This window comes from Halyomorpha halys, unplaced genomic scaffold, assembly GCF_000696795.3.
Source record: "Halyomorpha halys isolate HHAL.00 unplaced genomic scaffold, Hhal_1.1 Scaffold689.1, whole genome shotgun sequence".
Lineage (NCBI taxonomy): Eukaryota > Metazoa > Arthropoda > Insecta > Hemiptera > Pentatomidae > Halyomorpha > Halyomorpha halys.
Genome location: NW_027113663.1, coordinates 177,511 through 203,709, shown reverse-complemented (window position 1 = coordinate 203,709; position 26,199 = coordinate 177,511). Strand labels below are relative to the sequence as shown.

Below are 26,199 nucleotides of genomic sequence, written 5' to 3'. Positions count from 1 at the left end.
TTATAATTATAATAGAAATAATAATGATATTCCGTTGTCTGTCTCGCAGCACGACAGCTCTGATGAAGCTTTGAGGGATGAAACGTCAACAAATAAATAGTTGATAACAATTTTTTGTTCCTTATTAATCGCACCCTATCTCCTTCATGTAAAGCTGATTTTACACACACGCAACTTTTTAGAAGGATTGAATCCGTATCCAAAACCATCAAAGAATTACAGAATCTGGTTTAATGTGCCTAACTATCGTAGTTTGACGTTTATGTTAATTGACACGATAACTTCTACGGCCCTCAATGCTTATTTTAAATTGCTCATCGGAACAACTCGGTTAATTGGAATGAAATGCTTGATCTTCATCAGTGACCCACAGAGGAGACAAACAGTCTAATCTTCAACAAAGTATGCATCACAACTTGAAATCATACATTAACTCTTTAATTAGTACAGATCGTGAACATAAAAAACAAATATAAAATCTGAAATTAAAAAAATCCTGAAAAAAAGCTACAGTACAAAACGTAATGACTTTTATTTTTACAATACAAATAATCAGCCAAATCAACAATATGTGGTAAAGATGCATATAGTAAATGAAATAGAAGTATGACAATGTAAAATCATCTATAAATATCATATAATAATAAAAATGTAAAAATAATTAAATTAATAATGTTTAATAACTTCTAATCATAATTAATTTTTGTTGTTCAAATTATATTAACTATATTTATCTCATATAAACACATGTTTTAATAAATTGTGTGTTTTTTTTTAAATCGTTGTTTTGTAGGGTGAGCTAAATCTCTGCCCCAATTTCTTTCCCCCAAATCTTTCTTCATGCTCTACCATAAAACAGAGATTGTATTCGACAAAAACAGTTTTTAGGCCCCTTCTCTACAATCTTATCAAACAAAAATAATTTTAAGAATGAACTCGAAGTACTACCTACTAAAATCTGTTATGTAAAAATTAAATTATTATAATATTATAACGTTAATTATTAAATATATCCATGGTCGAATTCACAGATGTACCAATTTATAATCTGTAAAAATCATAAATAGGATGTCTAATTTTAGGTCCAAAAAAAATTATGTATATTACTAAAAAGTGATATACAAAAACTAAAGAGAATAAGTAAATAAGGAATTATATGATGCAAATAAATTTTTAATGATTTTTTGCAAAAAACTATAAGCTTTTTACTTACATTTGTGTTGTTGATCATCGATCAATGTAAATATTTTATTTTTTAATAATTACTTAAATAAATTAAGAAATACAAAATAAAATATTGCCAAACGTTCAGGTTTCTCTTTGCAGATAATTAAAAAATATTTAAAAAACAAGATAATATAATTGATTAAAAAAAATAAATAATAAAACAACTCAAAAGAACCTCTGGTTCCGCATCCGACAACGAGTTGGTATATAAAATGCTATTTTTACAAATTTGTATCAATAGTTTTAACGTATTGAATTTGCAGTTTTAATTTTTAGTTGTTTTTTTTAATTAATAACACCATATTTCACAATGTATACGAATTTCATCTTCATGCACAAATATGTTGAGTAAAAAAAAAGCGATAAGACTTGTGGGCGTCTCAGACAAGAAAACGAACTACAAGTTATACCGTACTGGGTAGCTAAGGTGTTAACTATAATCCCTCAGTAGTGATTTATGGACGGCCTAAGGGACAGGTACAAGAAACCATGACATCGGTCCTAACCTTATTTTTGGGAGATATGTACTTGATTTATTAATTAAAACTTCAAGTACTCATTTTTGGTCAGTCACCGTTACACGGTATTAAAAAACAACAAAGAAAAAAACACGTAGAGATCCCCTCTTCTAATACTTTAATACTAATTTACCTCTACTAATTCTACTTTAATACATGACTTCTAATGGGAAAAAAAGAATGTAAATTTAAGAAAAAGGTAAGAGAGAGAAAAAAGAAATTAAAATAAAATTTGAAAGGAATATGGTCCGGGTGCGGTCCAAAAAACTCAAATAGTAGAATTATACTATTTTAATGAGCCAACGTTTCGCCCCACGTTGGAGGGCTTCTTCAGGGCTATTTTGACGGCAGTCAAAACAAAAATGACTTTTTGCTTTTATGACAGCTTTTTGTTTTGACTGCCGTCAAAATAGCCCTGAAGAAGCCTTGCAACGTGGGGCGAAACGTTGGCTCATTAAAATAGTATAATTCTACTATTTGAGTTTTTTTGACCGCACCCGGACCATATTCCTTTCATTTTTACACATGGTCAATCAATAATCTTCCAGTAAAATAAAATTTGAGAGTGACAATAACAGAAATGACAAATATAGAATTTATAACAGGACGTCCTGCAGCAGCCTGGACTTCAGTCTTCGGGTTGTGGTTGGGTTTCCCAAGTTGTAGGTCACTGCTCCTTTAACTATCTGTAACCGGGAGTGGAACTTCATGAATCTTTTTTTGATATAATTTTCTATTGCCTCTATTTGTAATTCCCGATGTAATTAGCTGTTTCTTACAAACTAAGGAGCATCCACTGCAATTCTTACGACTTTATTTTGAAAAGGTAGTAATTTTTTCCTTTTCATAAAAGATGCCGCTCCCCAGAATTCACAGCTTAAAGATTTAAAATCAAAGTAACTTTTAAGCATTTGCATTATTATAAGGTTTTTCTTCACAGGAATGAAGGTACGTTTTCTCCAACTTAACGAAAAATACAATAAAAGCTTTTATCTTTTTCGAAAATTACAACTTTTCAATTAATTTTCCTAAAAGAGAGAATCTTTAATTGTATTTTTCGTAATGTTGGCTTACTTACTACCATGAAGTAAACCGTTGCCATGTGCTACCGCCCTGTCGACACTATCATATTTTTTTAAGGTCTTATATCATTCAGCTGATTATGACCTTATCAAAAAATGGGATTTCAGATCACTAAAATAAAAATACACGTTCCTATTGAAATTATTTATACCGGAGAAAAAAAAAACAACTTTAAATTTATTTATAGTAGTAATAAATTTATTAGAGTATTAATTATTTACTATAGTAAAACAACGTACTTATTAACTTACATAATCGGAGTAGCAAATAATTTATTGTTCATGTAGGTAGTCTGAGTTTGTCTATTTAGAAATTTAAATATTTTCTCGAAATTAAATATTTTTGATTATCATTTTATCCTAATTTATGTGAAAAAAGAGCAATATTGGTTGTTATTTTAAACTTTATAGGTAAATATTTATTTCCTTAATTATTTCTTGAAAAGAAAAAAATAATGAAGGAAAAAAAAAGAGAAATTTGAAATAAGAAAACTTTGGAAAAATCGTTGCTATTTATTTTATAAATTAAAAAAGTTTTAAGATTTCTTTTACACTTTGTCCGTATATCTAAAAAAGTTATTTAAACGAAAATGCCATTGAATGGTTCCTGTGGTCGTTCCCAGTTTTTAAACACTCCTCATTTTCTTCTTACAATTAATGAACCGTTCTTGATTGAACTTTAAGAGCATTAAGAAGAACGTTAAGAGTCATCACGAATAAAAAATCTTCTTACGCCTCCAAACTAGCTCAGATCCGAACTTAATTAACTTTTGTAATTTTTTTATAATTAACCATTTTTGGTATAATGAATTTTTTTTCGAAAATATTGTAAAATAAATATTTTATCAAAATTTTGTCATAATTTCATTCCCTAAACTCTCAAATAATTAAATTATTTAATTAAATTAACTATAGGTTATAAGTGATTCAAGCTCAAATAATTTCTTTGGTTCAGATTTAACTACTTAAAAAAACAAATACATTTTAAATATCGTACTATAATTAAAAACAAATTATATAAGTACTTTTTTCTACATTGTTGAAGACAACTATTGGTTTTGTTTACATACAACGAAAGAAAAAAAAAAAAAGAAATACTTCTCTAAATTTGTTCTGTATAATCAAAAATTTGAGGTCTTGAATTTATACAAGAAGGAGCTGATCAAACTTTTGATACTCAGGGTGACATGAAAGCCGAAACATGGAACATTTTGTTTATAAATTAAAAAAAAGTGAAATCTTTAAATTTAACAAATTTACCTTCACCTTAAATAAATCATTAAAGTATTAAAAATAGTAAAAAATCACAAAAACTAAGTCACTTCAAGTAAAGTACACTGAAAGAAGTTTAGGGAAAATAAAGTCAGATTCGGTTTTAGCGTCTTTTAAAACCCTTAAATATGAATTTTCAAATAAATAAAAAAATTTTAATTTTTGGAGGATACTTTTTTTTCAGCCAATGTCCCGCGTTTACAAAATAAATTCATAACCCCTTATAATATTATTCAAAAATACAACGTAACTACAACTGTTATAAAGCTGAATTCCCATTCGACGCATATTAATATATTTTAGATTTTATGCAGTTTAGAGTCTCCTTTTAGGTGTGCACATAGTTTTTGAAACGTCATTCAGTCCGAATTGTCTCAATGGTTTATAGCATAGGTTAGTGCCAAAAATATTTTTAGGGCCGCCCGTAGCTTAGTGGTTAGGACACCGTCTTGCCAATCTGAAGTCTATTGGCGGTGCCGGTTCGGATCCAGCCTGGAGCGCTGACGTTTTTCATTGAGTGGCGGTCCCACAAAATGAAAAACTTTATCCCCCCAATCATCGTTTAGGCAGCATGGACGGCCAATGGGAGTCTTGGCCGGAAAAGAAAAATATAGATATATTGTTTGAATCTGCCAGTAATTTTTTTTTTTTGTGAAAATTAATATTTAAGGGACCACGGACACGCGTCCATGTATAATATTTTGCGGTAATCTCACTTGCATTGCCTCCTTGTCAGTAATATTATGCTAGATGTTAATACAATTTCCAAATGGAGGGGCAAACAATTTATGGCATAGGATAAAAATGATCATGTAGAAATAGTTTGTTTTTACTAATCCATTATTTAAAATTTAAAACGAATGAAATTTTATTTAATTATTTTTAGTTAAGATGAAAACTTTTATCTAAAAATGGGAAAATTAGAATAACATCAGTCAAAATGTCTAATTGTTGACAAACTTGCGATAATTTTAGAATCCACTATAAATGCATCTGACAGAGATGTAGTTCGCCTTCATCATCAATGGAAGGAGAAAACAAGGAGAAGAATTTTATTTGTTTTGATAGCAGATGGGAATGCTCTCCCCTGGTTATGAAAGAAAGAGAAAAATGTTTACGGAGCCATAAAAATAGATCTGCGAACCTAAATATATTTTTAAGTCATAACATTAAAAAATTGAAGTTTTTTATTAGGATAACTTTCGAAAACTTACAAAATGGCCAAGATAGTATATAGAAATTCCTTTGTCATAAACATCTATAGTGGGCTTTGTTAAGAAAAACATTCTCTAAAAGGGTTTTTAATTAGTTTCTTTCATAGATTTTTTTTATTTTACTTTTTAAATCCTTAGCACTCAACAATCCTCAATTAAGGGCAATAAGTATTAGCGCTTTTAGTATTCACTTATGCTATATATGTATGTAGGAAAAATAACAAAAAAAAAATTAGTACTCATAAAATTAAAAAAAATAAGAAGATAAAGAAAATTAAAAAAATACAAATTTGATATGTATAAATAAAAATATGACAACTTAATACTAATTAGAACATATTAAAAACAGTATACTAATTAAAGGACTGGAGGAATGGGAGTGCCTAGGAACCTTAAAAAGAATCTAATGGAACAATTAATTAATGTGTCATCTTATACCTACCAGAAAGTCCTCCATATAAAAACCAGCCACTATCAAAGTGAGGGAAAACTAGCTTTCGGTTAAAAACTAAGAAACACACATATCATGAAACCACCGCCTTTATCACACGTTTTGGTCAATACAATTATTTTTACTATTTCTGGAGACAATGGATATTTTCCTTTAAGCTTGTAGGAACCATTTATTAGAGTGTTCAAGGAGTCTAAACAAGGAAAATGGGTAAGGTCTACCGAGTAATGTTGAACAAAAAAATATTTGAATATATAAATAATATATTCAAATTAAATTAAATCTGCACCGCTACAACCCAGGAAGGGTCAAGGGTGCAGTACTTTGTAAGGAAGTAAAGTTACAGTAGAGCGACAGTTGTGCAAGGAGGTGATTTGGTCAGAATCACACGGGACCACCAGATTTTTACTGGTAAGGGTACCCAACTAATGAGTTTGAGTGGATCCCGGAGGGCACCCGAACCCGGGTTCTTGGATTAAGTAGCACAATGCCCTACCAATGAGCTATCCACTCCCTTATATATTATAAATAATATAACAATTTTATATTCAACAATGAATGCCAGTGTTGTAGGCAAGAGACGAAGTGGGAGGCCAAGAACCAGATGGATAGACAGAATCAACAAATATGCGAAAGAGCCGCATGTAGAAAATTGGAAGCAGTAGCCGAAGATAGGCAGACGTGTAGAAAGCTGGTTCGGTCGGCCAAAGGTCAACAAGGTCTATAGAGCCAAATTAAAAACAAGATTTATTTCACAAATTTATTTAGATAAAGAAAAAATAATTAGTATTTAAAATTAATAATTCATAGTTGGAAATATATAAAAATCATTTATTGAATTTATGAGAAAATGACAGGCAGTTTACAATGCAGAAGCCTATTTATTTTCAAAGCCCCAATATGAAAATAGAAGGAGTAATTTACTGGAAGCAATGTGGTCTGAAGCTTTATTTTCACCTGATACTAAATTCCAACATTAACAAATTAAAACATTCAATATAGAAACGATATTTTTTTTTCTAAACCCCATGGGTGCGTGGGTTTGAGATCAAGATGGACAAAAAACGGTTTCAGGGGAATACAATGATTGTGATAACATCGGTTAAATTATGAAATCTGAATTCATTACGGGGCACACCAGTGACAGAAGTGGGAATGTCACTGGAATCAATATTTTCAATATTCGAATTTGTCTTATACAAACAAGAACAAAGATTATTTGATCTGTTCCATTCCAAGACCAGTCAAGTCCATCATCAAATTTTTTTAAATAGTTTTACTACTAGATTATCACGACATAAGAAATTTTCTTCCGGCAACATTCGAGTAAATTGTTATTTAGCTGTTTGCGGTCAAATCCTGTTACCTTATAACAATCTTCTAATAGTGTTAGTTAAATAAACAATAAAATTAAAATTTGTTTGGAAATGGGCTTGTCAGGTTTTGAATTGCCGCTCCTCAATTGTCAGAATACCACCAAAATTAAAGTTTTGCCAAAATATTTTTTTTTTATATTTAACATTTGAGATATAGTAATAAAAAATAATTAATCAATCTATATCACTATAACTCTTTCTAAGATGGAGTCTTTTCAGATGGGTGAATCTCCTCACCAATTTTAGAACCACCTTAACCTGTTTCCAATTTTTCGATTTTATTTTTAACCGTTTTCTTTTAGTGGAGTTTTTGAAAATAATGGTGTTAAGTAAGCGGGTAGAGGTTAGTCGTGTTATAAAACATAAAGTCGCTAGAAACTGTAATTTAAAAACTACTAGAAATATTAGAGGAAAGTACATCATAATGGCGTAAATGAATATTGTTTAAAGTGTGATCTACAACCAAAGATTAGAAATTAATTAATTATAACAATTATTTTAAAATTTAATTATAACAAATCTACTTTTTAATATTTTTTCACGTAGAAAAGTTTATTTTTTTTCATCATTAAAACTTTTTTGTTAGTAGTACCATGTAATTACATACTACTGTTAGCATAATTTAGACTAATATGTTTTAAACGCCTTCGATTGACCCCAACAATTCAAAAAACAAGTTTGATAAGGATTAGTAGTGAGCGTTTTGCCATTATGAAGTATATATAAAAAATATTCATTACAAAAATACCAAATAATAATGAATAAAGAAACAAACAGAAAAATGGATAACGGGTACACAATACTCCAAATATTGGAAAGTATTTGGTTAAACCAGTAAATTAAAATTTATAGATAAAATATAAAATTTTAAATTCATAATTGAAACTAAAATACTACCTACCATACAGTTTCCTTTAATAGTACTCTACTTATTCCAGTTAAACAGATCGACTACCCAGTACTACATCTGGACAAACGACTAACTTTTCAAACAGACAATTATAGCGAGTAGCTTGGTCATTGTACGACATTTCACAGTCTCAAAAAAAAAAAAAGAGTGAGGAGATCATATCACTAAAAAAAGCAAATCCATCCCGGCCGGACCCGCCCCACTAAGACCATGTCATGCCATTGTAATATAACTCACATCACATTTACTGCTTACATATTCACTTAATTCAGTAGTATTCAATATAAAATAAAGAAATAAAAAAAGTGAAATTTACCCGTCATTTTAAAAATTCTAAATGGTCCAAAAAAAGGTGCAATTTTCCGATCCTTTAATGTACTAAAGAGGTCACAGTTTTCAGTTACTGAAGTGAGGTACTGGAATTAGGATTTGAAAGGTAGCACGCTCCCGACTAACCTCAGTCTTTTGTTTCGGCTAGAGAGATCTTCAAGATCCTTCAACGCCTAAGGCCATCTCCGATAAACATTAGCTCTCCTATGTTTGAGTCGGCGTTTGTTTATGGAAATCAGAAGTTTTTTATGACCTTATGGAACACTTCTGAGTGAGGGACAGTGATATGCCGGGATACAATAACTCAGTTAGAAAATTCTAAGTACGTAAATACGTTTTAAAGTATTAGACTATCAAACAATTTGATTTTAATTGTAAGGAACATTCGTTTTGTTTCAAATACATTATATAATTTTTTTTATAAATTGAGAAACAGCAGCAATTCAATGAAACAAACAGTTTTCTTTAGAACGACAGTGCAAAATCACCACTCTAGCCTTTAGAGTAAAAAAAATACAATTTGAAGTAAAATATAAATAAAAACGCAAAAAGCTATAAATAGATATCAAGGATAACTATTTTACTATTTTCCTATGTATATGTATATATCTAATACATAAAAATCAATATTTGTCTGTTGGTACTTTATGCACTGCCATACCGTTCATCCGATTTTGATAGGACTTTTTGCTAAATGTTCAGGATATTCCTGAGAAAATTATAGGCTGGCCCGATTTTAGTTGATTCGGCCAAAAAAAAATTATTAACAAAATTGTACATTTTTGGCGCCTAGTTCAAAAAGCATAATTTTTTTTTCATGGTTATTATACGCCAATCAATTTATCTCCTTCTGAAAAATAAAAATTAAAACAATATAGGATTTTAATGAAGTGGTTCGACAAAAATGTTTTTAGGAAAAAGCAAATCATATTCGATTTTAGCGTCGTCTCAAACCCTTAAATACCATTTTTAAAAGAAATTAAAAATTAGATAATTTTAAGCTTGATTTATTTGGAGGATATTTATTTCGGCGACCATTGTTCATATAATCGTTCATAACTCCTCAACATTTTATCCAAGTTTAATTCAACAGTTGGAAAGTTGAATATCTCCTCTTTTAACCTACATTAACAAAATATAGACCTTTTTAATGGCGAAATGTTAGTTTCAAATAAATATAAACTTTTCAAACGTTATTTTTTATATATATATATATTTTTTTTTATTTATTCGGTCTGTGCCTTATGGTGTTGTTTATAGAGCCCTAAACCACTTCCAAGCTTGGTATAGATTGGTTGAGTCATGTTGATGTTAGTTCTCCTTTTTTTTTATTTTAAAAAAAATCAAATTAAAACATTTTTGGGCCAAAAATTTTATTCTCCGATTTTTTTCAAAAATATGTATTTAAGGATTTCGAGGTGCTAAAAACGAATATAAACTTTGTTTCACTCCTGAAAAATCTTTTACCATATTTTGACAGGTCATTCTGTCTGATTGTTATAATATAGTACTAATATGGAAGTACAGTAAGAGTTATTATGTAAAAATTATCCATATTTTATGTAGTATATATGTATGACAATATCATAGATAATGAATGATAATGTCTAAAAGAATAAGAAAAAACACAATCCTTATATTAACTAAAACAATCACCTAAATTGGATTGTTAATTGGCAGATTATGCAGCGAAGTTAGCTATAGCCATTTATGTTACAGTCTTATCGCTTCATCTATATGCTAATTGATATCAACAGTGTTTAATTAATCCTCAAATAAAGAAATAGTGAAGCATTGCCGATTCAGCTAGTATATTTTAAATTGTAATTGCTACATTATATTAGGCATTTCATTTATTGGGTTTTAGATATGAAGGTACTATTTTTATGCAATTGAAAGGAATTATTGTTTCCTTTATATTTAAATTGAACACACTTCTTGTAACCAATTGTCTTACATAGATGTATAAAATATGTATAAATAAGCTGAAAAATAGTAGTCTTCATAAAAAAAAATAAATAAGATCAATAAATTATGTGATAAAAATTTTTAAAATTCATTTAATAATGAATAAGCATACAATATTATCAAATGGTTATTGCAGCCTATAATCAATTCCGTTTTTATCTACTCCTATTTTATAGGATTCATGTTTTATTCGTTTCTGCATTATTATTTTATACATTTCATTATAATAAAATAAATTGCAAACAAATCACTATATATTTCTAAGGATTACGGAAACTGGATATAATTAGCCTGAGTTAGCATTGTCAATTGCTCGTAAATCAGCAGATATTTTATAATCATCGGCTCGCTGCTCTCCAGATTTCTTGGGATATTTTCCGAGAATATTTACGCTTGCTGTTTAGAAAGAAATGATCTAGATATTTATAATGAAATATTTTTACTTGTTTCATAAAATTTATCAGATCACTCAATAACTTAGCTGACTTGATGGATGACTGTAAGCTACACACTGTCGATTTTCGATATGGTCGCTTATCAGCAGTGATACTGGATAAATTTCAACTTACTCAGCTCACTACAAAACATTTTTTTTTTTTATTTTTAATTTATTAAGTATTCTTTTTAACAGAATGTAATCCAATATCTATTCGTACAAGAGCCGGGAAGAAAAAAAGGCAGTTATCTCACCCCAATTTTTGATTACTTTAATGAAAACTATGTATAATTACTAGTCAAAACTGATGAGTCTGCCAAGTATAGGTAGGAGGAATACAAAATGGCGGTTGTTTCAAAGCTTAAAAAAACAATTTTCATTCGGAGCTCTATATCTTAAAAACAACCAACAACACTAGAAAATCTAAGAGAACATTATTAAAAAAAGAGTAAATCCTCTGAAATATTAGCCCTAAAAGAGCTATTTACGTCCTATAGTTCTCGAGATATAGCCTTTTAAAAAGCAACATTTCATAAAAATGTACTGAAATATCAGCGGTTAGTGAATAAATTTTGAGAAATCTACATATCAATAACCATTCGACGTATAAAAGTCTATTAGCACTCAAATTAAAGCTAAATAATTCTACTATAAAGTAGTTCATGACACGTAGAGGTAGTAGTTTGTATGATATTCACATATGAATATAAATTTGGCAAAAGAAAATTTTTCCAAACAACTGTAAATCAATTTATTTGAGCAAATTTCATGAAAACTACTACTCCTACGAAAATAAACATCATAAACTACTTTATAGCTCATTTAACTAGCTTTAATTTGAGTGCTAATAGACAAATGGTTTTTGAGATATAGATTTTTCAAAATAAATTCACTAAGTACTGATCTTTCTGTACATTCCACATAACATTTTTATGAAATGTTGCTTTTTAAAAAGCTATATCTCGAGAACTATAGGACGTAAATAGTTCTATTAGGGCTTACATTTTAGCAAATTTACTCTACTTTAAATGATGCTCTCTTAGATTTTCTATGGTTGTTGGTAGTTTTAAACTAGCCGCCAGTTTTTATTCCCACTACCTATACTTGGCAGACTCATCAATTTTAGTATTTATACCTAGTTTTCAATTAAGTAATCAAAAATCGGGGTGAAATAACTGCCTTTTTTTCTCCTTTTGGGCTCTTGTGCTATATGCTTAAATAATTAACATTATCAAGGGACTGTACTGTATTAGCATGGCAGAGCGAACGCGAGAACGATACATCATCTATGAGATCCTGTCACTTTTTAAGTGCATTTTATTCATAATATTCTCGAAAATATTCCTGTGATAGCTTTATGGTAATTCTACATACCAGACAAGGCCATTTTTTATCGCTTTCATCGACGAAAGATGGATTGTTTTCAACCACAGCGAAAAGTATGTCCCACGCGCGTACACAACCGTTATCTGCTCTCCCTTCAAAGGGAAGTCGTCCGAAGTGGTCCAAACACGAAACTAGGACGTTTCAGAACTTGAATAAAATAGTTGGCATTAGGTATACATGTTGACTATGTTCAAGTTATAACAGAGGGAACCATAACGACTTAATATTATAATTAAACTATAACGGACAAAATAAAAATAAAACAAACAATAAAATTCAATGTAATATTCTATAACATCCATAAATTTTTTTTAAAAATTTATTTATGTAATGTAATTTACAACTGTACAAAATAATGCAATAAGTAAATATGTTGTATGTTTCATATACACTTGAAAATCTTGGGAAGGAACCTGCCATTGGTGGTACTTCAAACATTAATTTAAATTAGAAGGTCCCGTGGCCATCTTGGATGGTTACAGAGTTTGGAATGAAAAGACACATATCTGTTTTTGGCCAAATCTGCAACGAATGGGATGTTAAGAGTTTATTTGTAACGTAATAAGGAGCATCAAGGATTTTACGTAGGATTTTGGATTGTAAGGATTGGATGCGGGAGGAATTTAATGGTTTGGTGGAGCCCCAGATCAATACCATATGTCCAAATTGGTCTGATTATCGTAGTGTATACTAATTTTTTGTAGTGAATGGGAAGTTTAGAGCGTTTGTCAAGTAAGTGTTGTAGCAATCGGAATCTACGAGCAGTTTCTAGTCGTTTTAGTCTTGTGTGTGAATTCCAAGTAAGTCTCTTGTCAAGATGGAGTCCTAAGTATCTAAGTAGGACAGGAGGGTAGAGGTTTACGATGGAGAGTAAAGGTGATCTGATGGGATTTGTCAGGATTTATTTTGAATCTCCAGTTTTAACACCATTCTTCAACAGCTGTTATGTGTGTCTGTAGTGTTTGTGATACGTTAGTTGGGTCGTTGTTTACAGACAGTATATATGTGTCATCAGCGTACGTTGTTAGGACTGTGTTAGGGTGGGTTGGGATGTCAGCTGTATAAACCGTAGGGAACACCGGCGGACTGAGAAAAGAGAGATGAGTAGGCTAGGTTATGATTTACTTTAAAAGTTCTATCAGTGAGGCAGGAGCGGATTATAAGGAAATATGTAGGGGGTAGGAATTGACGAAGCTTATAGAGCAGACCTGGATGCCAGACTCGATCAAAAGCTTGTTCAACATCGAGGAAGACTCCCATGCAGTACATACCGCGCTCCAATGTGGAAGATATGACATCAACCACTCGATGACTCTCCATAAAAAAAATATAAATAAAACAATTTGTTCAAATTAGTGGACGGAATTTGATAAAAATCTAAATTTCGAATATTACTACAAAAAGCGTTTTGATGAATTTTTTTAAAATTTTTTTTTATTTATTTTTATATATAATACCTAAGGAAGAGAAAGTACAGAAATGGAAAATTTAAATAACTAAAATTTATGACGCTATAGTTGTTGACAGCGAATATAATATGAGATGATTGTTGGGGGTGTGGTCAGTGAAGAACAAAATAAGTAAACATTTTATATTTTCAGCAATAATTTCTTGCCTTCATCATGGCAAAGAACTAAAAACAAGATAACAACCAAAATGAATAATAAGGAAATGCAGAATAACTAGAAAATAACAAATAATAAAGGTCCATAAGTAGTATATATTAATAACTTTATATTATATGGGAGTGTGTATGTTATTATTATAGGAGGAAATTAAGTATAAAACATACAAAACGTATTCTGTAGAAGGTACTTCGATCCCATTAGTCAATAAATTAAGGGATGTTTTTCAATGATTGATTAATAATTGTGTATTAAACATGTCCAATCGTACTTCGAGCAATTAAACAATATTGATAAATTTTTTAATACTTATTAAAAAAAAATATTTCTTTTTGTTCTGAACTTTTCACAAGTGATTTGTGAAGAATTAACATCGCAAAGATTGCTTCAGTGTCAATCAGACGAATTTAATAAGTTTACGAAGCATTCTTAGATAAATACGGCACAGAAAGCATTTTTTACTATTATTAATTTCCAGTAAAGCAATTGTAGAATTTTTTTTTCTTAAAGTAAAACTAAGTATTAGTGACAATGTAAAAATAAATATTTACATATAAATTAGTTATCTTTTTAATAGATATAGATTATATACATTACATCTAATATATAATAATACAATCAATAATTATTGTTACAGGTAAATCTTGCAGAGGTTCGCCTGGGGATCATCGCCCCGATACTGCACGATGGGTGCTGTTTCAGCTTTCAGTAACGTAAGAATATAATATAGTTTAAATTAATCCAATTCAGATAACTAAATTCTACTAACTCACGATAACTAAAAGTTATTCGTAAACATGATCTAGTCATAAGTTAAGGAAATGACTTGGTTTCTGTAATAGTCTTCCAAAAATTTAACAGCAATTTATTTCATTTCTATCTATTGGTAGAAATACTGTTCTTTTTCAAAAAATAACAATTTTTTTGTTGTTAATCTTGAGTAGAATGGTTTAATGTATTAATGTATAGGACGTTAACTAATTTTTATTTTCTTTATTATAGTTCGTATGAAGTCCTAATATATACATATATATATTCATATTAGTTTATTCTTTTTTTTTTTTTATTCAATAGGATAAAATAATCTAAATTTAAACCGAATCAGAACGTCCTGAGCTACTTATCTCGTCTTGAAGTAAATTATAAAGGCTTTGAATTTACAATTTTCTAGATAACACAAAGAGTGCCGCCTACCGCATACGACCTTATTCCAATGATAGGCAGTGTTACTGCTAAGCATGGCACTGTAAATTTTGAAATTGCGGAGATGGAGTTCTAAGCCTGATTTTTATATTCCATTCACATAATAAGTAACAGAACTAAAAACAAAAGATCCCTGCTCTTCTGCCCTACCCCTAGCTCTGGCCACACACCAACATATATTTTAGATAATCCAAGTCCGTTGACTCTAAATCCGTTGGTTTTTCCGCAGGTCAGAACGGCGGATTTCCTGTCTCATATTAACCGTCCTGTCTCATATTATCATTAATCGTCTTCAGTTATCTAAAATACATTTTTTGAGTTGGCCTTAACTGATTTTAAATTTAAAGCCTTACTTATTGATATCGAATTCGTCTTAAACTTAATTAGATGTGACGACGAGCTAATTTAATTAAGAAAAACTAAAGCACCCTGGATATTCTTAAAGGCGGGGAGGAAAGGGCTGTAAGTATTCGGAGGCCCCATCACGAGATCGAGTGTCACCCTACACCAGTGGCCTCGTTGCCTGTTTGTTCTACGAATAAGCCTGCTTCTCTTTTTACTCTCCTTCATCTTTATAACGTCTATAAAACACCAAAGGGGAGCTGTTTAATTATCTATTTGAAAATCAGAACGAAATTTCATCTATGTTAATCCTTAATCTTATGAGCTGGGTAATTGATAAACCATGGATGTAAATAGTTTTCAACCTTCATTTCTTGTATGAAAATTTAAAATATTCAGAACTAGTCAATTGTAGAGAACATTTAGGATTTAATTAAATTGTTTAGAAATAAAAATAAAAATCTTTTATAAAATTTTTTAAGTACGAATAAAAGTGAATTTTAAGAATATTCGTAATTTCATTAAAATAACTCTATTTGTTTTTATTATAAGAAAAAATAATGTAACTTAGTTATATATATATATAAAAAAAAAAAGCATTATAATACTGAGGGGGGACCAAAGGAAAAAAAATTAAACTTCGAAAATATGGAAATGTAACAAATTATCGAATTATAAAATTAAAATTTAAATTATTTTATGTTTCACTGTGGCCATGAGTCAGCCCTGTGGGTCCACTCAGCCTCATAAAATGTGTACCCTCGATCGGGTAAAAATCTGGCGGACGAGGGTGATTCTGATTAAATTATTTCCTTGCACAACACTTGGTCTAGTAACAGTACTTTCTTACAAGGTACTGACCCTTCATGGGTAGTCTCGGTGCATATTTAATTTTTTTTTATTATTGAATTATATTAAATGTTATCATATATTGTAAAAATATGAAAAATTAAACGGGATTACTTACTTAAGTATTTAAATTTTATCCCAGGGCTGATTAGTATTATGTGTGCTTACAGCAAGGAACCCAATACATTTGGGAAGTATGACTTATTGTTAAATCAAGCAGTTTAGATTTTTTTTTACTTTTTAACAATTGATTTGAAAAAACTGTTAATTTGTTAAGGAACAATTCTGAATAAATATCATACAAGCATAAAAAGAACCTGACTTTCACAGGTGAAGGAGCTTTCATCCAAGTAATTTTTAACAGACTATAATTTTTCTCTTGTCCGTTCGATATCTAATGTAAAAAAAACTGTGTTATTCTCCTGAAACGTTGACTAGAATATAACAAGCATGTTTTCAATATTTAATCCAGAATTATTTAATTTTTTTTTTTTAAATAATGGATGTTCACATGTTATTATATTGAATTTTTAGGTTTAACATCATTATATAAATTGACCATTGTGCCTTGTTCATAAAAATAGCTGAGCATTTCAAAAAAGGTATATTTAATCGACAAAATAAGTTTATTATGTTGGGTAAAAATCCCTTGCTACAGCTCTAATGAAAAAGGGATGGGACATTAGACACAAGAAGAGACGCCCCTTTTTTTCAAATAAAAAAAAATTAAAATGTAATTAGCTTTAGCTTAAGGAATAACTGGGTAAAAGCCCACCAGAATAAAAAACAAACAAACAGATTTAACGGAAATTCAGATTTACCGAAATAACACTATATTTTTTAGTATGGTTGGGTGATATGGCCCTTTAATCCAAAAAAAATTCCACAAAGAATACGATTTAGAAAAAAAATTGTAAAGCTATTAAATTATAAATTTAATGATTCAGCATGAAGAAATAAAATCCAGGGAAGTAAAATAATTTAAAAAATATAGAATGACCTATACAATACAAGCATTAAAGGAAAGTTTTAAAAGCATGCTACTTCAATTGTATGTATCTTTAATTTTTCGAATATAAGGTCAAATTTTCAAAATGAAAATTTATAAATTGAGTTTAAATCATTCAGACGAACCTCCACGCATAAAAAAAAATATGGGAGCAGCAGAAACTTATGTATTTTGGTTTTTCCATATCCTAACTCTAAAAGGTAGTCAGTCCGTGTTGTTAATTATGTCTTATGTGTTTATGAAACTGGAGTAACAGGAATTAAAATTTTGTGTATCTGATTTTTTGTTAATAGTTTGATTCTTTTATTTTTCTATAGTGATCATTTCTTTTTATATTCCGTTTGAATTATTTCTTCCTGGTATACGATTTTAGGTGTATCAAATTTGAATCTACGCTCTGTTTGTTAGAAATTCGTGGTGAGGGCCGAAAAAAACTGATAGAAAAAAAACAATATTAAAAATACACTTTCCTTTCTCCATTCCACTCTTACCCAGTTCTGGTGCAAACATTGTACAAGTTAGTCCTTGAGGTTATTACAGTAATATATAATATTAAATTACAAAATAATTGTAATATTTCTATTTATAAATCTTAAAAAGGGTAGCTCATTGTGCTACTAAATCCAAAAACCCGGTTTAAAATCAAGCTGTGAGAGATAATTATTTTCTGTTTCAATGTAGCCATGAGTCAGCCCTGTGGGTTTAGGAGCCATCAGGGATCCATCCAGCCTCATAAAGTTGATACCCTTAATTGGGTAAAAATTCTGACCAAATCACCTCCTTGAACAGCCGTCGGTCTGAACAGTACTTCCTTACAAAGTTCTACATCCCTAACCTTCCATGGGTTGTAGAGGAACAGATGTTTTTTTTAATCTTAATAAATATTCTGTTCACTCGGATGCTTAATAATTAATAATAATAATAATCTTTACTTATTCTGAGATTGATCCGTTTAGAATAATTTACAGGCGTCAAAATTAGGCTTTAGAGCCTTAGAGTAAATTAAAAAATAGAGATGAAATTACAAGATGTCATAAAATAAAATAATACAATGAATTTAAAAATATACAATTAAACAACCATAATTAACAGAATATATAAAATAATGATAAAACAAATAAAATGAAACCACTTGTCATATCGTAAAACATAAGATAACTTCTGACAGTAAATAAAAAGAAAAAAAAATGATAAAAAATCAAATACAATTAAACTAAAAAGTAATAAATGAACAGATATAATTTCTGCTAGTGTACATATTTACAATTATAAACAAAGATCTAAGACATAAAATACATAAAGTTTTTTGAAACTTTCAGTTGTTATTCTTCCGGAATTGGGTGGACAGAAGGTAGTCGAAGATTGGAAGGGTGTTAGAACTACGAATAAAGGAGGGAATAGAATTCCATAGGGAAGAGGAAAGATCTACCAAAGGATGCGGTTCGATGGGCAGTTACATATAAGTCTGAGAGCCGTGAGCGGGTATAGCAGGAATGCACTGAGGACTTAAATTGAAGGATATCTTAAGATGTACGATGGACGGGGGGATTGGAAAACTTGATAGAGAAAGGAAGCAAGGAAACATTTACGACGTGAAGAGGGGAAAAGCCACTTCAACTCGTTATGATAATTGTTTTATTTTTACAAAAAATTGTTGATTTTTTACTGTGATGCTACAAAACGTCGCCATAGTTTCTTATGTTATAGTTCTCATAAATTTAATGACTGGTTTATTCTTTGAATAAATTAACCTAAAAAATGCAATTTTTAGACTTAGTTATTTCTCTTTGACAATTATTCGAATGTCATTCCGGTCATAATATTTTAAGATTAAGCGATTACCGCGGCCTGTTCTTAACTGGATCACGGACCAGAAGGCTGAGGTTCCGATAGGGAAAGGCAAACAGAGATAGTGGGGGGATGGGGATCATTTCAGTCAGTCCGCAGCCTCTTCACGGGGATAATGTTGTAGTTGTTCGCTCATACGGGAAGAGAGGCGTAGATAATATTGTATCTTATCGTTCGATGCTGAGGTATGTCAATGATGATCAATTTAAATAAAAGGTTTTTTTAAATTAAAGTTAAATGAATCGCAGAATTAATTTTTTTTTTTGTAAAGAAAGAACAGAAAACCTATCTGAAGAGGATATTTCAACTTTACCTTTTTTTTAAACTTTGCATAAAATAAATTTTATATTAAGTCAAAAAATTATTTAACTTCAAATTATGCAGATTATTTCAAATTTGGTTATATAAATCTTTAGTGATACATACTTTCTATAAGATCTTTTTTTTTATAAAAATAAACTCCAATTTTTTTTTAATATAAAACCACACAACACATTTTTATACACAAAAAAGGGGGAGAATTGGAATTTAATATTAAACAAATCTTATAGAAAGTTCATATAACTCCAGATTTATATTACAAAATTTAATCTTTTCTGATATACCTGCGTAGTATATTACTGCGTGGATATTACTGCTATAAAAAAAAAATTATCTATGTAATAAGAAATTAATCAAATTTTTTAAATCCTCTAAAAATTCTTATATAATTTATTCTCTTTGTGTTCTGAAAAAAAACTTCCAAAGAAAAATAAATAAAATCTAAAGTAAATAAACATGAAATGTTTAATTATTTTTTCTTTATAAAACACATATATTTTTTAAAAATTATTTTAAAATTGTAGAAAAAAAATATTAATCTTCATCCTTTTATCTGTATGATTTTATTAAAAAAAAAAAACATTTTTTCTGTAATCTTATTATTATTATTTTATCCAAAATAATGTTGATATTAAATTAAAATTCTTTATTAGTATAAAGTTTCACACAAAAAACTTGTACAATAAAAAAATGTACATAATTTCTAAAAAAAAAATTAATTATCACTTTGATTTAAGGAGCATAAATAAATTTCAAAACAAAAGAAATGTATCCGTAATTATGTATCATCGATTTGTACATAACGAATAAATAGATAATAAAAAATATCAATTTCTTAAGTTAAGTTTATTTTGATTTTTTTTTAATCCGAACAGAAAGTGGATTTAATACTTGATATAATAATAATTTTCAATTATTTTATAGAAAACAATCTCAAGTCAAAATTATTATTATTTTAACCAAAGAGAAAATAAAGTTGATGTGAAAATTTTGTTAGCATTTTACTGACAGAATTTTAAACAACCCGTTTTGTTTGATCAGTAAACTATATATTAATCTGGCTGATATTGCGAACCAATTAATTAAAAATTTAATTAAATAACATGTTTAGCATTTCTGTTCTCATACCACCCCAATTCATCATACTTCCAACAGATCATATGTCTTCTGACAAAAAAATAAAATAAATAAATAAACACTGAAAAAAAAATTCTGATTAGTCCAGGAATAAATTACAAAACAAAATAAATAAATGTACTTCTAAATATGTGCCCGTAATTGTTATTTAAAAAAAAAAACAAAATAGATAATAAAAAATATCAACTTCTCTAGTCGAATTTATTTTGATTGTTGACATTATAATTATACATAAATGGGGGAGATATAATTTATATATGACATTTAGAGTTAAAGCATTGGTTTATTGATAATTTCAGAAATGACATGATACAACCAAAATTAAATCACAGAGAAATTATTGCTGAGGGCATGTAAAATTATTGCTGACTCGAATTTTCAATTCATAGTAATCCTGATTGAGCCAACTAAGTTCATCTTCAGCCAATGTATAGTAGCATTAACCTTAATGCCAATTTTAGTTAAAAACCATCTGGCTATTAACTAAAATGTCACAAGTAACATTTTAATAAAAAAAATGTAATAACACTTTTGTTATTATTATTTTGATGCATACTTTTCACATAAGTCCCTAGCGAACAGTAATCAATATTGCTTACGTATTGGTGAAAATGAAACGAAATAATACTATTTTTTCACTTTTGAATGGCTAATGGCATATTTACTATGTGACAGAATAATAAAAGTATTATACGCTTTTAACAGCATAATATAGTTGTCATTTGATTTAAACTAAAATGAATTATATTTCTATATTAAAAAACAAAAACACTATATTTTTATATAAAAAACTTTTCCTTCAAACAAAGTCCATTATCAAGACAAGCTAATTCTAAAAATAGTTACTAAGTTTTTGTTAGATCTAAATAGTTTAGATTTAAAATTTGGCCATTTTCAAGATTTTAAATGTAACAAAAACTTTGTAACTATTTTTAGAATTAGCCCCTATGAATAAAAGAAGAGTCTGAAACGTCGAAATGATTATTTTATTAATCGTCCAGAAAGAAAAAAAGAGAAAATTATAATAGCCTTTAAAAATAATAAACATCTTAATGTTTATCATGTTTTAATTTTTTATAACATGCTAAAAATTGGTGCTATAAACACGTCATATTATTTTATAGTACTACGTAGTTTCAATAAACTACTTCTTATATACTTATATGTATAGGGAGCGGCCTGGTATAGTAATAAGGCAACGTGTTACTAACACCAAGAACCCTGGTGCGAATTATTTATTCTATTACAGTAGCCGTGAGTCAACTCGGTGGGTTCCACCCATCCTTAATTGGGGAAAAATCTGGCGGTTGAGCGTGATTCTGACCAAATCATCTCCTTGCACAACCGTTGGTCTAGTACTCTACTCCTTACCCTTCTTGGGTTGTAGTAGTATGTAAACATATATATACACAAGCATAAATAATATATTAGAAAGAAATCAGTGAAATGCAAGGGATGGTTTCTAAGGGTTGCCGGCCGGCTCTGGCGTTAGGTGATTCGCGAAATTCGCGGAAGTCTTGAGTGTTTGGTATGCACTGCCGATGTAGGCGCACAATTCGCGAATTGAAGGCCACGTTCTACCTTCATCCTGCTATCAAAACTAAACCGTTTTACAGCTAATCGTCAAATTTTAGATTATATAGGTTATGTTCACTAAATAAGTTATTGAAGTGCCTTTAGTAAAGTAATATAAAGCAATATATTTGGTTTGTCAAAGAGAAAAATTAGATAAGTAACAAAAGTTTTGGTAGGTTGCGTTATGTATTTTATATCACACAGTTAATATTAATTATTAAAACCACGATCATTATTTTGCAGCACATTCAATTTTATTCTTATTTTTTCTTTTCGTACCCTCCTTTGAAAATAAATAATAATTGAGTACAAAAAGATGTATTTTTTTTTTTTTCATACCCTCCATTGAAAATAAGGAATACTTAGGTACAATGTTGTCAGTTGAAGCGTGCTGCCTTCTTCTACCCATGGGTATTTTAAGGGCTTTGTCGAGTCAGAACCGATGGCAAAAAAAAAAAATTTTAATTTTTGCTTTAAAAAAATGAACCGGTTTTAAATGAATTTATTTTTATCAATATAAACGAGTGTGAGGTTTCAATACTGAAATGGAAATGATCAAATATTTTAAAATATAAAACGTTAATAATACACTTAGGTAAATTGGTAATAGTTTATAATGTGGAAATACTAACTTTTAATGCCATTTGTGATAAGAAATTACGAATGTGAAATTTTTTAAAAGAATAGCTTAGATCATTTAATTGTGCTATGAAATGGGTGTTTAATTATTAAGTGACCAGACCCTTCTTCAATCCTCTTAACTTTCATCAAGCGAGTTTTTGATCAATTAGACTGATGATGTAGAATGTGACGGCACTTTCTTGTTGTTAGCAAGTCCGATATCTGTGCCAGTATATGCATCTGTGAGCGCTAATGAATTATTTTTTAGAGATGAATTATTTATTTAATAATATATTCTAGTGCAACCCACTATATTTATTTAGATGCTTAATTTTTTTTAAGTTGTATTTTTAATTGCTCCTAATGACTAGCTAAACAGCCCTCTGTCAAAATAAGTTTTAAAAAATGTTCTTCCTATAAATTATGTCAGAATAATTTCGAAACCCTATTTTGAGAAATTAAAAAGAAAATTCGATACCGTGTTATACAAGGTTAGATAAACTAGCCTAATCAAGTTGGAATTTAATAGATTTTTTTTTTTTATTTTGCTTTGTTGATATAAAACTAAAAAAAAATCATAATAGGCATAGTATGTCTAACTAAAGATAGGCTTAAGCTAAGTCATGATGAAAGTAAAATTAAGGAGGTACAAAATAATGTACAGTCCGTCCTAAAATCATACGGCGACATAAAAAATGATATGGATAAAAAGCATTTTATTTTTACACAGGATCGAGCTTCGCGCTTACTTTTTTTTTTTTCATGACACACCAGCATCTTCTCTGGTAAAGATTCTAAAAGATCTTTATAAAGATAATAATTCAACTTTTTAACAAAAATATAAGGGTTCAGATTAAGCTCTGAACGCTCTTAACTTCCCATACACTACACAAAATTATTATACACTATGATAATCACCAATTTGAACATATGGAATTAAGCTCTGGGGCTCTATAACACCATCAAATTCCTCTCGGATCCAATCCTTACAATCCAAAATCCTACGTAAAATTCTTGATACTCCTTATTACGTTACAAATAAACTCATTCACAAAGACCTTAACATCCCATTCGTTGCAGATTTGGCCCAAAACAGATATGCGTCTTTTCATTCCAAACTATCCATCCTTAACCAGTAGTTCTAAATTTCCCATCCTTAACCATCCTTGATAATCCTCCGAGATGTCTGAAAAAAAAGATGGCCACGGCCCTTCTAATATAAATTAATGCTTGAAGTACCACCAACGGGTGGTTCCTTTCCAAGATTTTCAAGTGTAAATAAAATATTTCACAGATTTATTATTGTATTTATTATTTGTACAGTTGTAAATTACATTACATAGATAAAAAAAAAAGATTAAGCTCTGTAAATGATGATGAGATTTAACCGCTTAAGGAGGGTTTTTGACGGTTTACTTAAGAAAACGCCATCCCATCTAGATTGAATTATTTAATTAGAGCCATTACTAATAATGACAGGCCTCAGTGTTTTTCTTAATTAGTGTTAATTAGGTTAGAGATTCCATGTTCAGCTTTATTTTGCTGGAGTAATATTTAAAAAAATAAATAAATATTTTTTTAGTAAGGTAGAAAGGTGTCATAACTACCACCTTTTTAAGTTTTAATTTGTAGACCCCTTTAGCAAATTTCATGGTAAACTAAAAAATTCATTATTAATTATTTCGTACTGGTCGCCAAATATTGTTTATTATTTCCTAAGATCAGTAAACGATGCAAAATAAAATAATAACATGGGTTCATATTTAGGTACATTATCATTCCCCTTGAATCTTGCCATATGTACCTCTATCATACCTTCTTTGATGTGTTTTTTTGTGGAACCTTAACACCATCTCCTATTTAACAACATTCAAAACAATTGATTCTTCATTAATAAGTATGTATTATTAACCAATGATTTAAAACAGAGTTAATTCACTATCACGTTATTCAAGAATGTTATATATAGCTCTGATCGAATTAGCATCTTAGACCGCTGTTGAAATATGCCGCTTTCTAAGCCTGCATAACAAGGTATATATACAGATGCTCATTTGTCTTTTTGTCTTATTATATGATCGCTATATTTTTCTGTATAAAACAAAATCTGAACATCTTACATTTTTTCATAAATCAAAAAAACACAAAAGTTAAAAAAATTAATCTATAGCTAAAATCATTAATAATTAGGTAATACTACAACGTGAATGGAAATAACATTTTTAGTATAATTGAAATTGAATAAATAAATTTAAATCATACGTGGAATAATAAATTGAGAGAATATTTCATTTGTTTGTTATTTAAATTAGACAGAAATTTTATACTTCAAACAATTATTTATTAATTTATTTCCTTTACCCTATATGATCTTACTAAACATTAAAACGTTTTTTACTTATAAATATTTTTGTATTATTTAATTCACTCTTTTTAACTTAATTATTTTAATTCCCTATTCAGTTTAAGCATTTTCCAGTTGCCTTATGTGTTAAAAAAATTACATTTCAGTGTTTATTTTAAACATTTTGTTCAGATGGAGAAAAATAACCCGAAACCTCTACCATGAAATGTAGTCATAAAAAAAAATTGTAAAAGTAAAAACTTTCTAATTCAAATTAAAAACGCAGATGTACCAGAAAAATGAATTTTTTTTTTGATAACCCGGATTTATAAAAACAAAAATGTTAGGACTATTTAATTAATTAACTATTTTTCAGAATGAAGTTTCCTAGAGTATCAAACCTTTGAAATAAAAAGATATAAATTATATTAATTGTCATTAATATTTTAATGATAACACGATGTTTTAATTAATTCATAATTTAATTAAAGTTTCTGCATAAAATGTTGAATGATAGTTACAAGAAGCTGTATTCTTTAAGGTTAGTTTCATACAACTTTAATCTCGTGATATTATAGGAAACTATTCAATATTGTTTACTCAATGTTTGAAGTATTTGAAAAGCTAAATTTTACAGTAAGCACACATTTTTAAATACATTTAATTCCAAATGAAAGATAACTATATTTGAATATTTTTTGATAGTGAATTAGATAGTTTATATAAAATACAGTGGTGGTATCACGTCTTTTGAGACACATTATCAAACTAAATTCCACCATTCCAAATAGGATTTGGTAGGAATAGGAGTAGGCATTTCTAGTGTTAGGAGTGAAGTACTTCCATGTCCATTGGACGTTTCTGGCCCAGACCTGGTAATTATAAGGACAAATGATAAACGCTTCAGAAACAATTGGTCCATTTAATTGAACATTAGCGATTTTATTACAGTTACACTGTCTGCAGTTTAGTTAGCCTCTAGTATCTAGACTATTTTAGTACCGCGATTATAAAAACAAAGCAAAGAAAATATCAACCTTAATTGAGCGGTTCAGTTAATCATGCGGAGTATAGTGGTCAATACCACAAAGCAACGACCAGGTTTGTCCCTGACCCAATGGAACGTGTATCCACTCTCTAGCATTCCTGAAGTGG

At 29.2% G+C, this 26,199-nt stretch overlaps 1 protein-coding gene across 3 annotated transcripts in view; it reads left to right on the top strand.

Moving 5' to 3' along the window:
* LOC106685398 (prostaglandin E2 receptor EP3 subtype) overlaps window positions 1-26,199 on the top strand; it is a 116,025-nt gene that overhangs the window by 35,414 nt on the left and 54,412 nt on the right. The window contains exon 2 of one of the 3 annotated variants that reach the window (XM_014428031.2): window positions 14,433-14,508. The exons of the other annotated variants lie outside the window; for them this stretch is intronic. Within the exon in view, the coding sequence (XP_014283517.1) occupies window positions 14,482-14,508 (27 nt within the window). The 5' untranslated portion in view covers window positions 14,433-14,481. The remainder of the gene's footprint in view (window positions 1-14,432; window positions 14,509-26,199) is intronic. 3 annotated transcript variants of the gene reach the window in all.